Source organism: Astatotilapia calliptera, chromosome 22, assembly GCF_900246225.1.
Source record: "Astatotilapia calliptera chromosome 22, fAstCal1.2, whole genome shotgun sequence".
Classification (NCBI taxonomy): Eukaryota; Metazoa; Chordata; class Actinopteri; order Cichliformes; family Cichlidae; genus Astatotilapia; species Astatotilapia calliptera.
Genome location: NC_039322.1, coordinates 14,178,930 through 14,195,400, shown reverse-complemented (window position 1 = coordinate 14,195,400; position 16,471 = coordinate 14,178,930). Strand labels below are relative to the sequence as shown.

General features: G+C 39.0%; 1 protein-coding gene across 1 annotated transcript in view; it reads right to left on the bottom strand.

The window, feature by feature from the left end:
* The window catches only part of csmd3b (CUB and Sushi multiple domains 3b), a 403,942-nt gene that overhangs the window by 306,204 nt on the left and 81,267 nt on the right, over positions 1-16,471 (bottom strand). Inside the window, exon 4 of the mRNA XM_026157423.1 lies at positions 5,373-5,595. Within this exon, the coding sequence (XP_026013208.1) occupies positions 5,373-5,595 (223 nt within the window). The remainder of the gene's footprint in view (positions 1-5,372; positions 5,596-16,471) is intronic.

Here is a 16,471-nt window from a genome sequence, read left to right as displayed (position 1 = left end):
CGACCATCTTTGAACAGAGGCGGGGGTTTACGACACCAACTCTCTGCCATCTATAATCCAGTTTTGAGTTCCCTTCCCAGACGCCTTAACGCCCACTCACATCCTGGGCCATCTGACCTCAGGAATTCGCATGATAAGGTGGGGCCAGGTTTCACAATGAACACACCCGAAACTCTGGCTGATTGGGTCCCACACCCAATTTCACACCTTGGCTCAGGCGATTAGAGGATCATCAGGGGGTCCTTTTGTCCCTCTGTGGGGGGTCACTCCCACTAGGTTTATATCTGGGACTCTCCACCATTTGACCTTAGAACTGAAGAAGCTTCTCGGATGAGAGGTGAAACATCTTCAAGCAACTTAAAGAAGTCCAGACGCTTTTCTTTGCAAGCTCCTTTGATATCACAAATACTATGTTTAGGTTTCCTCTTGTGGCTTTTATTGTTGAAATGCATCTGCACAAACCTAGTTTACTTGAGTAAATGGCTTGAAAACAGATTTGCTTGCACACAACAAATCTAGCCACAGGATGAAATGGACAGACTGACAGATTGCACTGATCAAATATTCATGCAGTGACCTGCTACAACCCCACATTTCTTTTTTTCATTTTGTGAACATGACTGTGCACTTACTTGATGGAAAACACAATTGTATCTGCATTTTGCACATGTAAAGCTACCATGGTATCTGAACCAGCACAAAAGTCCAAGCGAGTTGAATGAAAGCCACTAAGTCATCTGCCAGGATCCTACAGATAAAATATACACACATCAACAGTTTTGACTGGACATTCGGATGAAGAAAGGATAACACGAAGAGGGGGAAAAAATCAAACAATTTAAAAATGAATCACAGAAGAATTCATGTATAATGTAAACGTTTACATTGAATCTGAGTAACTGTAAGAACCATGTAGTCACACCACAGCGATCAAATCCTAAATCTGGTAATTTCGCAATTGAATCCTGAAAGTCTGGTGACGGAAACCCCTTACTGTGTCTTCCATCATTTAATACTTGTATTTTATCCATCTATCCATGCATGGCCAAAAACTCTCAGATGCTCTCTTGGCGCTCACACATGATTAATTTTCAGACAGCTGGTAAAGTCTCTGAAGTCCCAGTCACGTCTTCTACTCCAACAGTTTATGTGCCACCTGATACCTTACCATGGTTTCAATTCAAAAAAAAAAAAAAAAAAATTCAGTCACAGAAACTTGTGACCCAGTATCCAAAGCTATGCACAGTGGGAAAACTGGTATATAAATATTGTGCTAACCCACGTCCTCAATGACAGAGATGTTAACAACATGCACCATGGGTGGCCACTACCCTGTCTGTGCACTGCACTGTCCAGTGCTTTAAATGTATTGTTCAGCTGAGCAGATTCAAAGGGAAGCATTTGGAAGGAATGTTGAGCATGACCCATGTTGCTCTTGATGATGACCCACTGCTCTTAGTTGCATTAAGTAAAGCAGATTTTTGACTTTGGTTTATTTGATTATCTGGCCTAGAAAGTCTGAAAACCAAGGGTATTTGGCATGAACTGCATGTTGCATGAATAATTGGAGTACTGTGTTGTTCATGCAGCATTCCTTGAAATAAATCAAAACACAGACCAACTAAAACTGAGAAACATGTTAAAGTACTGTTTCCACTGACTGCCCATGAAGTTGTAGGTAGTCATGTAAAAAACAAAAAAGAAAACAAACAAAAAAACCCTCACACCTTTTTTTCAGAGAAATAACATGATTCATAGTGTATTAGAAAACGTCTGTTTCTCTACCAGAAAAAGACTATATGGACGAAAGTACAGTGACACCTACACCTCAGCACTCAGCGACCCCACTCTGTAAATTTACATGGTCTGTAACTTTATGGCTGAGTTGCTGTGTTTCCTAAATGGTTTTGATTTGCAATAACACTACTTCACTTTGTCAAGACACTGTGGATCATTTGTGAATTAGAGTATTTTTTAAAAAAAATAAGTTATGCAGAAATTCCAGCCTGAAAGCCTGATTTGAGCCAGTTACTAATTGCATAAAAATGTCTTGAATGTGCTAGTCACAGTGTGTGATCCCCAGATGTTTCCTGGCTTATATGAACTCCATTCATCATATCTATTTGTTGCACCAAGATCAAGAAGAGAACAGGCAGGTGAGACCATCCCAAAGTTCAAAACCCAGTTTATCACAGTCAATAATTTTAACTTCCAGCTAGAGTCAATAAATAATCGACTGGGGCAGAGAGGAACTGTTATTTCAAAGTTGCACTGGGGCTTTTTTTTATCATGCAGAAATCAGGGAAGGTGACCTTTACTCACTGATGGCAACTTGCAGTGGGAAAAATGTTTTTATACCTTGATTAATGTGATTGTAGAAGAAATTCACAAATAGATTTAATTTCCAGTTGATAGACAGCATCACCTTTGATGTTGTCAATAATAATAGTTATTTAAAAAGAACAGATATTTACTGTTAAAAAAATGCTTTTACTTTCAGATACTAGTCAAGGTGAGACAGGTGGTGACAAAAATGTAAAAATGTCATTTCAACTTTACCACAAAGAAACCCAAGAATTTAAGGCTTTTTAACTGAAAAAGAAAAAAAGAACGGTGACAGTTTTAATGCATTTTTTAAAAAAAAGATTACTTTTACAGCAACGGTCAAGCTTGAACCATGAAACCCCAAATAACTGCTTTTAGGCTAAAAACTATTAAAAAGTTGAATATTTTAATATTCATATTTTCAATAACACAAATTCTTCTTATTTTTTATGTATCGATTGTGACACCATACCTATATAGCTGAGATGCAGTGCAGGGCATTTTACTTTTTTTTCCAGTTCTCAAATTGTAAAGGATTTGGAAAAAATATGAAAAAAACCAAAACAAAAAGAAGGAATAGAGAAATGTGTCTTTTTCTAAGCTCATCGAATATTTTTCTATCCAATTTAGGGTCGCAGGAGCCTAAACTGTGTCACAGGGTGAGAGGCAGGAAACACCCTTTACTGGTTGGCTGTCTATTACAGGGCTAACGCAGAGAGACAGACAACCTTTCACACTCACAGCCAATTTAGAATCACCAATTAACTTAACAAGCATGTCTATGGACGGAAGCCAGAGCACCAGGAGAGACCGCCACACAGAAAGGCCTCAGTCAGCTGGAGGACCTTACTCTGAGGAGACAGTGATAACTACTGCACCACTGCGCCACCCCATAAAATATGTTTTTACTGAGCAAGGTCAAATATTTGCATGTGTGTGAGTGGGAACAAATGACTTGCAGCGTATCGTGCAGTCTTCTCCAGTGTATTTAATCACTTAAATTTGTATTATGTTGACAATGAAATTACAATTTGTTGCTATGTGTCTATGTCTGTTTTAAGTAATGAAAGAGTGAAAAAGAGACTGCAGGAGAATAAGCCACAGGTTTGGCTTACGTAGCAAGGCGACTGGAATTATGCATGCCATAAATCTTCCCCACAGGCACACACATACACACACAGACAAGCACAGACAAACCTATGGACATGAATGCATTCACACAACACATTATCTTCTGTTATCTTAGATAAGCAAAGAATCCTAATCAGCCAATAAGAGCACAGAGGGCATCTCTGACTTTCTCCCAGCTCCAGTTTCTTTAGACTGGAGTCGGGAGAAAGTCTCTTTGTCTTTGTGGAAACAAGAATTTTATATAACCTGGCAAAAATCACCTAGTCACCTTATTTCCTTTTGTATTCTCTTCTGTTTTGTTCCATTCTTTTCCTCTCTTGTTTAATTAACTCTGTATGGCAATTTGGGCCCTAAACGCCACGTCCGAGAAAGGTTGATTAGTGCAGCTCGCTGATTAGAAATTATGCCTGTTGAAGCTAATGAAAACAGTTCATTCCCCATGACAAGTATCAAGGCGACTCATTTCATTTCTACATGACCCAAATCCTTTTTCCTCAACTGAACCAAACCAGATTTTCTCTCCTGGCACTATATTGTTGGTAGTTGCCTCACACGTGCCTGATGTAATTAAAGAAATCTTTCCATCAACAGTGGAAGCTTCTGTTCATAATTTGTCCGATGAGATATGCAAAACAAGGTTGTGACATCAGACCTTATATTATATGATATGCGGATTATCTGATTTGAACGAAAACTAGAAACTGCTTTGTTGGGACTGTGGGGCTGTGTGGTTTGATCAGACTTCACTATAAGCCTTTTAGAAACCAAGCTTAGCCAACTTCAAATCCATTACAAAGTGAAGAAAAAAACACAAAGAAAGAACAAAATATTGGGAATTTTCTCTCGTGTGGATTTAGCTTGGATAGTCTTCACTGAAAAAAAAAAAAGTCGTCCCACATGGATGACCAAATCCACACAAAAAAATAAAATAAAATTCACTTTCTGAGTCACAGTTGGTTTCTATTTTTGCTTGTTTATTTAATTTGAATAACTGATGTGACCAAGACATAGAAAACTTAGTGAAGCATCAAACAAAACAGTTAATAACAGCTATGCTCTATAAACAATGTCTTTCTTCCAATACTAAATTGGTTGCAATGTTTGTTGTCTTTTATTACTTTGATTATTTTCACTCACCAGATTTGGACGTGAGATGTTATTGATTAGCTGGCTTATAACAATAAGTCCATCTTTAAGGGATGATTTTGTGTGAATGAACCACAAAAAAAATTAATTTGCATTTATATAATTGAGTTACTTTTTGTGAACCAACATCCTAAACACTTTGTACAGTGTGCAGTGACATTTAAACATTTAAACAGTGTTCTCACATTTCACAGTTAATAAAATAACAAAACAAAATTCATTTCAGGGTTAAAGGAACATGTTGAATGTGAATAGAGTCACAGACAGATGCTATTAAGCTCCACTGATTGACTGATAAAATCATACAAGTAGAGTTTAATAGCTTATCTAAAACAAGATTCTTTCAGGGTATTGTGTTTCTTGCAAGAAGAGCTCAATAAACTAATTCAATAACTAAAGGAAGCCGCAGTGGCAGTGATTGCTGCCGCAAACCAAATGTGGATCACCCTGTTGCTATCAAAGGTCATTTAACACCATGTGAACATTGCTTAAAAGAATTCGGGCAACATCTGTAGTGTCAGTATCTGTTAGAAGGACGTTTTCTTTTACTTAAGCAATTTGTATTGATATTAAAACTCAAAATGTGAGACGGATCTCTGCATTTTTTAGTTTATTCAATGCTTCATTTTTAATGAGATTATAGGATGAGAACAGTTTGAAGCTTTAAATGTTTTCATATTTCTCTCCTTTGACAAAATGAACGCTTGCTTTAAAAAAAAGAAAATGAAAAAAGAAAAATTGAAAAGAATAACACATAAAAACTGCCCTACCTGGTCCTGAAGTTAGCAGGGTGGGGATGTCCGTCGTACAACGACAGGAAGTCATACTCTTCTTCTATGGCAAATGACAAGAAGATGAGCTGGATTCTACTTCCTTCCTCTCCAACAATGACCCAGGTGCAGTTTGCTCCATTTGGGTAGCCATAGGGAAAGCCAGGAGATTCTATACTGCCATTTCGACCTTTCAGTGTACCCCCGCATGTGTAGATAAAACCTGAAAGAGAAAAGAGATTTGAGCACATCTTAAGTTAGAGGAAGAAAACATAAAGGTGCCAAACTGAAGTTGTGACCTTAAGACATTATAATAAATCAAGATAATTGAACTCTCAAAATGTTTAATGTTCATTATTCAATATTTTAAAACGTGAAAGAGTGATGATGCTAGAAGTTTCACCTCCGTATGTCTGCCCATTGTGACAAAAGGATTTCGTAACTGTCGCACAACTATTTATTGTAAGTGCAGCCATGAGTCTTCCTCAGCACGTGCAGTTGCAACAGCATCAGTGTGTAACTGCCAGTGTATTAAAGCTGGTTCAGTTGTCATTATGACAGAGTAGTAACTGCATAGCACATTCAAACTGTACACAAAACCACACATACGCACACTAACAAGTACTTATTACTGCCTTTTTTAAACACAACCATTAGAAGTGACAGTCAATTATTCATTATTATTTTATGTAAGACCACTAAAAAGTCAAAAGAAAAAAAAAATATACAAAACATTGCTTTTAATGAATGAACCAAGAAGCAACGAGTCAGCATGAGTGATATTAAGTAGGTCAGCTTCGTTTTGATATATCCTGGTCTTTGATGCTGATCTATGATTACGTATTAATAGAAATATATGAAGATCATAGAAGTAAGTACTTCCCAGAACTTCTTCTAGGGTAGCGCTGCTTATCTATAGTTTGTGATGCACTCCTTCACAGTGAGGGCATGGGGCAGGGGCAGGACTTCAGAACAGCACCCCAGGAAGTGGTATTCACATTCAGCATGGGGTGCTTGAACTCGGGTCCCCCGAGTGACTGGAAACTCTTTTGCCACTGAGCAACCTTTCCAGCTCACTTAAAAGGTGAAATCAATGAGAGACCGGTGCATTCTCCTGGATTCATCCTATGGGCATCTGCAAGATCAAAAGCTGGCAATTCCTTTGTTTGCTGCTAATCAATTACTGACATGTTAAAATGCACAACAAGCAAAGGGGTGTGTCAGTCAGCGGCAGTGCCTTTGAACATGACTCGGCAATTTATAGCTGTACAGAATAACCATTTGCTTTGTTTTGTTGAGACATCCATCTACAACAACTGAAAATGAAAAACGACACCGATTACGCTCTTGCTCGCACCATACAACATCAAAAACAGTTAATGAATTCTTCAGGGATGGAGAAGATAAATACTACTTGATCTTAATGAGCTCCTATAGGCTCTTTAAATGACTTTGTTTATGTGGTGGCAGGCTGGTAGCAGGAGGAGACAAAGAAAGTGGGTTTAGGGGGGTGGAGGGGTGCAAACCTGACATCTAAATCAACTACAGCACAAAATATTGGTGCAAAATATGGGTCTAGAGGGACAGGTGCAAAACTAACTTCTAACATCAACTACAACAAAAAATCTATATTTTTTGTGACAACAGTAAATATGCTTTTCTTGCTTCCCAATGCTTTTTTCCCTGTGAGTAAAGCACTGGATAATCAAGCAATTGTGAATGATATTAGTGCAGTATTAGACTTAAACTATGGTCAGTCATTCAGAACTCTGTTAGAAGTTATTAAAGTTCAGGTTTCGAGTTAAGTAGTCATAAAGGATGACGCGTTGTTGCTAAGAAGCACTGCTTGTGGTATTCTACTAAAACAGTAAAACTACGAGAAGTGTAATTCCTGCAGACATATTCTAATGATATGGCAATAAGTTGAAAGAAAGGTTTAATACAGCAACAGTGATCCTTTGCACTTTCTTTTATAAGGTTCATGTACTGATAAATTAGAAGTGAAGCTAATCCTGCTGCTGTACTTATTTTAAATCTCTCCGGGTTACAGCACCTGCTAAATGCCTAAATTATAAAATGTAAATGTAATTGATCTCCTTGGACTTTACAGTTCACATCAGTATCATTATCTTCTCCCTTTGATCTTAATGATCCTTTTATATCAAATACACTACAGGTGCTAGATGAAAACCTTGGAGTGTCCAGGACTGAAGTCGGTCCAGGCTACTGCTTGCAATGCTCTATCGATCCCCGAAGGAGAAACTGTTCACTTCTTGTACTTCACAGGGAGGTGAGATTGCAGAGTAAGCTCACAGAGGAGAAACCATTGTACCTGGTAAGGATTTAACATTATTCTGTTGAAGGACACTACAGCAAAGACGCTTGCTGTTATAAATGCATGTCTTCTTGCCAAGAAAAAATATTACAAATTGCTAAACATTTATGCCTGTTTTAAATAATTTTCCCATTAACCTATAAAGGTGTTGTTAGTCTTGTTTTTTAACCATGTACAATCAGCAAACATTCAAATGAACAGAATAAAGAGAAAAAAAGCTTTAAAATAGTTTTCAAGAGCCTTTAATGCCACAGTTGTTTGGCTTTGCTGTGCTGTTTTAGCTATAAATGAAAGTGTTTTGCTGAAAAATGCTATTATTGGATGTTCAAAGTCCTTTAAACTTCTAGGCTTTCATCAATCTCATCTGAGTGCAAAGCTCAAATCAGGATGATCATCCCCCTGACTTTCATGTTTATGAGCCTTGTTATTTACCATGGCAGCCAGGGCCATGGGGACAGCAGGGACGATCCCGCTGGATGCTTTTCGAACCAATTATCCAAGACAGCATCCCAACCAAAATGATGTGTGTCTGTCTGTGCGCGTGTGTGTGCGCGCGTGCATCTGTGTGTGCTGATGTCTGTGCGTGTGTGGTGTTTGTCCAACCCTCATTTACCCAGACTATTCCAAGGCTATCACAGTGACAGATGTAATCACCAATGGCAGCCTTGGCTCCAATTAAGGGCTGGTATCTCTATCCCTTCACAACCAATCAGAGATGAGATGTTGGGCAACCGGGAGGGACAAGCTAAGCCATATGAGGGGATACCTGTGCACAAACACGCATACCTACAAACCTAACATGCCGCTGGTCACCCTGTCTACATATTTTTAATGAGGTCAAAGGAGTGAAGAAGAAAAGGGAAGAAAACAACAACAATAAAGAAGAAGATTTTGCAAGGTACAGCAAGAAAACAAGATACTTATCTGCCATTTTCCCAGTTCAAAACTAGAAGGCCCATGTGGTTCTTAACCATCATACAATGAAATGTTTCAAGGAGAGTTTAACAGAAACCACAATTCATAAAGGGAAAAGATATGAACACAAATACAAAGAGCAAATGTCTTTGATTTCTTTGAGTCTAATCAAGTGATAACTGATTCAAATGACTTTTGGATAGTACTTGAATTTGGATTTGTCTGTTTTTTAGACTTATTTGCTTGGTGTAGCTTATTTTGCTTTTGTTTCTAAACAAAATTGAACATTAAATGTGAAGTCATCACAATATGCAAATATGACTTACAATTCTGTGTGTACTTACAAATCTAAGGGTATCTTTGCCAAGATTAGGCAACTTCATTATACAGAAAACCGAGGACACAAGGTGGGGTGAATAAAAAGCGAAAAAGAGACAGAGGGACAGAGATGGAGAGCTGAATAAACAAAGAGAAAAGGACAGATTTCCCCCTCGTTCATCACTGCGCAAGAATGAAAGGATGATTTAAAACTCATCACTCAGAGGGTGCGAGAGAGTGTAGGAGGAGGAAAGAGGTAGAGAAAGAATTGAAAATATCGAAACAGAGAAAAGGGAGAAGTAAAAGGAGAAGAAGGCTAGACTCAGCGGAGGAGAGAGAGCGAGAGAAAGGGAAAAGCAAGCAGGAGACAGGGGTAAAAGAGAGACTTCTAATTATGGTGACTACCAGACCGAAACTGACAGCCCCTCTACACACATGCACACACGCAGATGCAGGCATAGAGTCACAGACAGACAAGCATACATGAACACACACGTAAACACATAGCTTCACATGCACGGGGCAATTCCGAGGAATATACACACAAATCCATGCATCATTCACACAGCTTATTGAATATGCTTGCCATTTAAACCTTTTACACGTTATTCCATTTACTTTGTTCACAATTCTTAGCTTACTCCCCTCTTGCCCCCTACTCCCCTCACACACAGCACACATGAAGCGTCCTCTCAAACCCTAACCTTGCTAGTTAACCACACACATTATCTATAATGACATCCTGAAGTAGCATTTATGCTCATCTGACTAATTGTCTGTTTGGTTTTAGTAACTATATTGGGTTTATGTACTCCCATAGCTAGATCAGGCCAAGTTTGTTTTTGTTTATAGCAGACTTATTGCTGGATAAGTCGGTGAAGCAGACAGGAAAGGAGGGAAAGAGAGCAGGGGGAATGACACGAAGGAAATGGCTCGGGGCAGAATGAAACCCGGGCCTCTGCAGTGGCCTTGCGGCGTATGGGTCGCCTACTTAACCCAGTGAGCGAAACTGGCACCCGATTAGGCTGATTTTGACCCATAGCAGAGGAGGTTAAAAGAAGTAGCGAGACACACCGAATTGAGTCAGATTTTGGCAAACACTGTGAAGATGAAGTGTATTTTTTGCCTTGAAAGTGTGTCATAACTGGACCTATTTGTTGTGCAAAGTCATTATATCCAATATAACCATGTCTGTGGAGTGACACTGCCCTCCACAAACAATTTAGCACATGCAAACTTTGCTTATAGTCAAATACAGGCCAGGTGTGTTTAATTCTTAAAGGGATTTTGAGTAGGAATTCATTTAAAGGAACACATATCCCCCTGAAGACTTAAAACGAGATGCTAATTGGCAAACAGTAAAAGATTTGTGGCTGGACTGGGTAGCTCCCAGGTGTGAGTATCTGCGCTGGTGCTAATGAGGAACAGGGTTTAGCTGGAAAAGAGCATGCGTGCTCAGCAAAACCTTCCCTGGATAAAGAAAGCTTAAAGACAAAGAAGAAAATCTGCTTCGTGAATTGAGTGGATTTAATGAACCCTGGTCTACAATATAAGCTTGATCTCTTTTCTCAAAGCAATATCTCATCTTGAATGTCTAAGATAACACTCCAGGAAAAAAAGGAAATGTGAGATTAACAAGTGACTTACCCCAGCACTTGTCACACCATTGTGAGAAGTCCAGTTTTATGGACAGCTAATTAAAGATATAGTGTAAATTTTGGACTTTAAATAACATATCAGCAAATATTTTGAGAAGTCTAATTCAATTCAGTTCTGTTCAATTCAACTCAGCCCCACAATAGCACAGAGACCCCAAAACTCAGACGACCCCATGTGAGAAAGTATTTGGCGACAGTGGGGAAAAGAAAAACTCCCATTTAATAGGAAGAAACCTCCAGGAGAACATTTCTCCTGGGGGGTTAATCATTTAACTAATGATTAAATGCAAACTGTTTGCAAAGCCCCCAGCAGCCTAGTCCTATTCAACATAACCAAGGCAGTGTTTAGGGTAAAGTGATCCAGCCATAACTATACGCTTTACCAAAGATTTTAAGTCTGAGCCAGTAGTCTGAGAGCAAAGTGCTCTATTTCTTTTCAAAAATAAAATTGTTCTGAATAGCCAGTGAATGTGAATACGATTGTTTGCGTGCATGCACCCTCTGATGTTAAAGATATTTCCCAAATTACATTGGGCAGAAATTCTGTTTCAGGTTTTTAGGCTCAAAAGCTTTGTTGACACTCTTATGTTGTTGCAAGATTAATCTGTGGTGTGGAAAACTTCTAGGTTCATAATAGGCTGGACCATGTACCACTGAGCAATGATTTGTGATGGAAGAGTAAATTTGTGCAGTCGCTAAGACATTCAAAATTGAAAAATAATGCCTCAAATGATTGTACACTTGACTATGGCGTCTTTGAGCTTGCAAAATAGACTTCTGCTTCGCACTTTATTTTCTCAAGAGTATCAGTAGCAACGCCCACACACGCCCTGGTCCGGAAAACTAGTGCAGGCTGAAAGAATCCTTGAGCCTTTAAAGTCAGTGAGAAAAGCATCATCATGAAGCTAGGGAAATGATATTAGTCAAACTGAATATATAAATTAATAAAAATCTGCCATTGCCATTCAGTAAGATAATTTGACTTTACACGTTCTGAAATAAGCTTGATGATTCTGAAGGGGTGAAATCAATTACTAGGCTTGTCATTTTGCAAAGGGAACCCTATGATCACTATAGCTATTTCCACATGGTTCTGACTGCTAAATGAAGAAAATGTGAAATTATCCTATTTTTCATTTGAATGCAATCTGCACTACCCCCTTAAGGTTTCTGGGCGTCCCCATTTCCTGCTAGGGGGTGGCAGCAATGTCTCCATATGAGACATATCTGTGTGGGTGTGCACACATACTGTAAAATAAAATATTAGCCATATCCTGAGCAGTGCAGTGAAATTACACAAATCCATCCCTGAAGAATTTTTTTTTAAAGTTTAAATTCCTTTCCACCTCTATGCCATGCTCTGTCTGTCTCTCCTTCTCCTTCTTATTGATCTCTTTCTCTCTCTTTCTCCCTTCATGTCTCTCAGGACCTCTGTGGTACCAGATTCGCTTAAAGGGATACTTCGTCTAATCTCACACACACTCATTTATGATTAAAGAATGGATTTCCCAATGGAGCAAACTGACCAAAAAAAATAAAAAATCCTTGCAGACATACCAATCATTCAGTGAGTATTCAGATCACAACTGCACTCAAAGCACCAGAGGACAAAATATAATGCATGTATTGGTGTGCACACGTGTGCATGAGTCCAACGTTAGTTAATTTAAATGAGCTGTGCATGGCTCTGGAAAATGATTGTATCTGTAATTGTCTTGTGGTGGTTTGGGATGATTGAGTGAAAGAAAGATGAAGAAAATTAAGGAGCGGTGGCAGAAAGGTAGATAAACTGAGAAAAAAAAACGATGACAGAATGAAGAGTGGAGTGCACAGGAAGGGAAAATGTGAGGAAAATGAGAGAGAGCAAAGAAAAAAAATTGCAACAGAGAGAGACATAGCCAAAGAGAGTAAGCATGTTTGAAACGTCCCATTGGTTCCTGCTGTCAGGAATGCTTGTCAGCCAAGAATTAGACTGCTCCACACTGCCACTGACTGACAGTCGGCCTGCGGTCTAGACTATACCCTGGAGTGGTAGAGGCTAAATAAGGGAAATGCCTAGAGAGAGACAGAAGGAACACACCGGGCTGAAAATCAATTTATAACACTGTCAGTCAGGGGAAGGAGGGGGGGGGCGATGGAGTAGAGATAAAGAGAGAGAAAAAGAGAACAACAAGAATGAGACGGAGGGACACACATAAAAGTAAAGACAAAGACAAGATTTGAGAGAACAGTAAACAAATGGGACTGATGGAGAAAAGATGAGAACAGAGGGGACTCTTGCTGCGTTAAGGGAATCAGAAAGAAAGAGATGATGAAGCGGTAAAGAGGAGAGGTACATGGAGAAATATACAGACGCGTGGTACTCTGCTTTTATGCAGCCACTTCAGGAGGCAGAACCTCTTTATATAATACAGCGCTGTGGGGACATAATCAGCCTAAGATAATTTAATCACTACTGTTCCAAAAAAAGGAAAACAGCACTTGAATGCTGTGACTGCAGAGTCAGCATACATTTGTTTAGCTATTTCCTGGTGATAAATTTTGATAATGTCGTTATAATTATCTATCTGATCCAAAAACATCCTAAACGCTGGCTTGTTACCACTAAATTCACTACACAACACTGCATTCTGTTACTTTAAACGGAAGATATTAAAGGAGAAATTTTTATTATCCCAACTTGTCCATAATATACGCAAGTATTAGATATTACTATGAGTCCAGAGATGAGCAGTTTTACTGTCTCCTCACTAGAGCAACAACTTCAACCAGAACCAAGGTTTAAACTTTAAATGACAGCAGAAATTATCAGACTAAGGTCCTGTAAAACTGCTGTAAGCATTTGTAAGGAAGCGTGAGGCAAAGCTGCACTATACCGGTAAGTCATATTTTAAGATCGTAAATATAGGTTACTGAAGAAATGAAGAAAACTGAGGTATGATTTATTCAGCAGGGTCAGCCCTTCCATCATTGCCTTGGTATAAGGTAAAATGGTGTGAAAGCTAACAAGTCTGCTGTCCCATGTGGCTTTTGTTGTCTAGAGTTATTTTGAGGATGAGCACTGTCTGGTGAGATGTGAGTTAAGCAAAAGCCTGTGTGCAGGTGTGATGCCAGGGCGGTGGAAGGGACAGAAGATGAGACAGAAGACGAGATCAGGCCACGATATACCACTGATCTTTGTGGGTGGTTACAATTTTCAACAAAATAGGGACTTTCTAAGATAGTGTAAAACATATTTCCGCTCACCTATTTGGACTAAAACTTAAAACCTGCTTGCTGCAGTGTGTGGGCACCCATTGTAGTTTAAAAGCACAAAGTATGGTTACATCACTCCCTTTGTAGTGATAAAGGAAGCACTTTGTAATGGTTATTATATATCTAAAAAAATCTAAGCAGAATGAAAATCTGAAATAAACCAGAAAAATACAGAATGACTGTTGAATATTTCTCGAATGTATTAAAAAGCTTCACCTGTCAATCAAGACATCTTCAGCAATCCTGTAGCCTACTTTACACCATTGAGCTCAAGAAAGCCAGTCTTTATCAGACTCAAAACTGGCCAAACGAATGATGGAATGGTTGAATGGAAACCATTAGTGCTGTTGGTGACTTGTAGAAACACAGATTTACTGTTGAGGCCATTTAAAACTGTGAAGGGCTTTTATGCCCTCCTAGAAGATTATATGTAAATGCAATAAATAATCCAACACCATCTCAATTCATTGTTACTTTCATCTTTATGCTTTCACATTTTGAATGTGATTAGCCTTCCATAGTCAAAATGCATCTTCACAACCGACTTGTTCCTTTAAGGCGTCCTCCACATCTTCTGAATGTTGATGGCAAATGACAGCATGTTTTTAACATACTAGTGGAGTGATTGAAAATCCCCAGCATAGTCCTGAAGTAAGTGATGCAGGGTAGGGTTTTTATTGCTTCTATCACCTTTTTGTAGTTCCTACATTAGCTAAACAGTTTTCACTGGTGTGAAAACTCATGCCAGGAAAACGTCATCATTAAGAATTTTAAATTATAGATCAGTGTCAGGTCTCCTGACATGAAAATATCATGCAGGTTTTGTTGCACATCTTCTACTGGAGCCGATTCATCTGTTGCATTTGTTTCAAATTGCTCCAATAACCAGCAACGACTGTGTGACAAAGTGGCTAGGACTGAATTCGTTTACCATTTGTCACTTGCATATATTGTTATTTTGTGTTCTGTTATCTTATAGTCAATCATAATGCTTTAATGTAAACACAGCACATGTAACTTTGCCTCTGCATACTATCCCGGGTCTGTTTGTGGTAGCATTGGTTCCATTCATTACATCTGTGCAAATGTTCTTAATAGTGATGGGACGTTCTGTATCGAGGCTTCGGAGCGTGTGTCGAGTAATGGAGGGGGCGTTTCCGCGAAGCGCGTATCGAGGCTTGCTTCATTTATGGGAGGAGCTGAAAATGATGACGTCCGAAGCCTCGCTGCCCGGCTGTACCACGTGACTGGTTCATGAAGCGGTTCGAACTTTGCCGCAAATAATCATTTTCCATACTGCCAGCATAAATATACACAGTATACTGCCATCACTACAATATACATGTTTTACACACTCCTTTTGTTGTTGACATTTACAGGCTGTGTGCAAAATGCCACACTCTTCAAATTCATGCCAGCTATTATTTTTACGTCCAGTAGGTGTCCTGCTAGAGCAAATGAAGCTTCATGAAGCTTCGCGTTGGGGTGAACCAATTGGATGAAAAGCTTCAGTGCTTCATGGGGCTTCATCTGCCCATCACTAGTTCTTAAAGCTAAATGTCACTTCATCAGTAGTTGATTTGAATCTTTCGTTTGTTTATACTTACCATTGTGTGTTCCTTTGTGCAGGTCCTATATGAACAGGAAGGGCCGCCCCAGTACTTCCTGTTTTTATAGGACATGATATCATTGCTCATGTCAATTGGGTGTAACCAAATGAAGGGGTGTTTCTTTTGTGTAAAATTGTTTATTTCCTTTAAAATAACCTCATGAGTCAGAGAATGAGTTTGTTAAGTGGAAGAATGATTATATTCCTTTTTCTTTGTCTAGACTGTGTTATTTAGTCTACCCTGTTTTCTCAATGGTAGAGGTTAATGAGGTTGAGATGTGAATGGAATTCTGTATAAAGCAGGTGAGATTTTGACTGCCAGGTTCTTCTGTTTCGTGGAATAACTGTTGAAAGGCAACGCCAGAAAATAAAGAACACTTAAAAGAAACTTGAACAGTCTGCAGATGCTGTCTCTCTATCACTTTCCATGCTGCTTATGTTATGCTACCTCACAGACTGTACAACAGACTTTTTTCGAAAGCGGAAATGTACAAACGTTCAGTGGTGTTTTCTTAAAATGTGATGCTGGATATAGTCAAAGTCCTTCTAGAAGCAAATCTGACCCTCTTCTTTTTTCAGCTGGTGCTTTTAGGGGTCGCTACAGTGGATATTCTGCCTCCATTTCATCCTATCCCTGACCTCCTCTGCATGAACTCTCTCACTCATCCATGACTCTTCTCTGTGATTTTCCTCCTGCCTGGCAGCACCATATTCAGCATCCTTTATGCGATATATGCACTATACCTCCTCTGCACATGCCCAAACCATTTCAACCTTCCAGTTAAGTACTTCAAAAGCTGCATTCTTTTTAATGGCCATCAGGGGGAAATACTTGTGGGTTCTTTTCCTACAGAAGTCTATATGAAAAACGCCACTAGAACTCTGTAAGGACCCAATCAGTTTATGGTCTCTGTTACCAGTGTACCAAATAAAACATTAACTCCATTTGGCAATTTATGTGTCAGGCAGGAGAGTTACGCAGGATAATCGGTTTCACAGTCAAATCCAA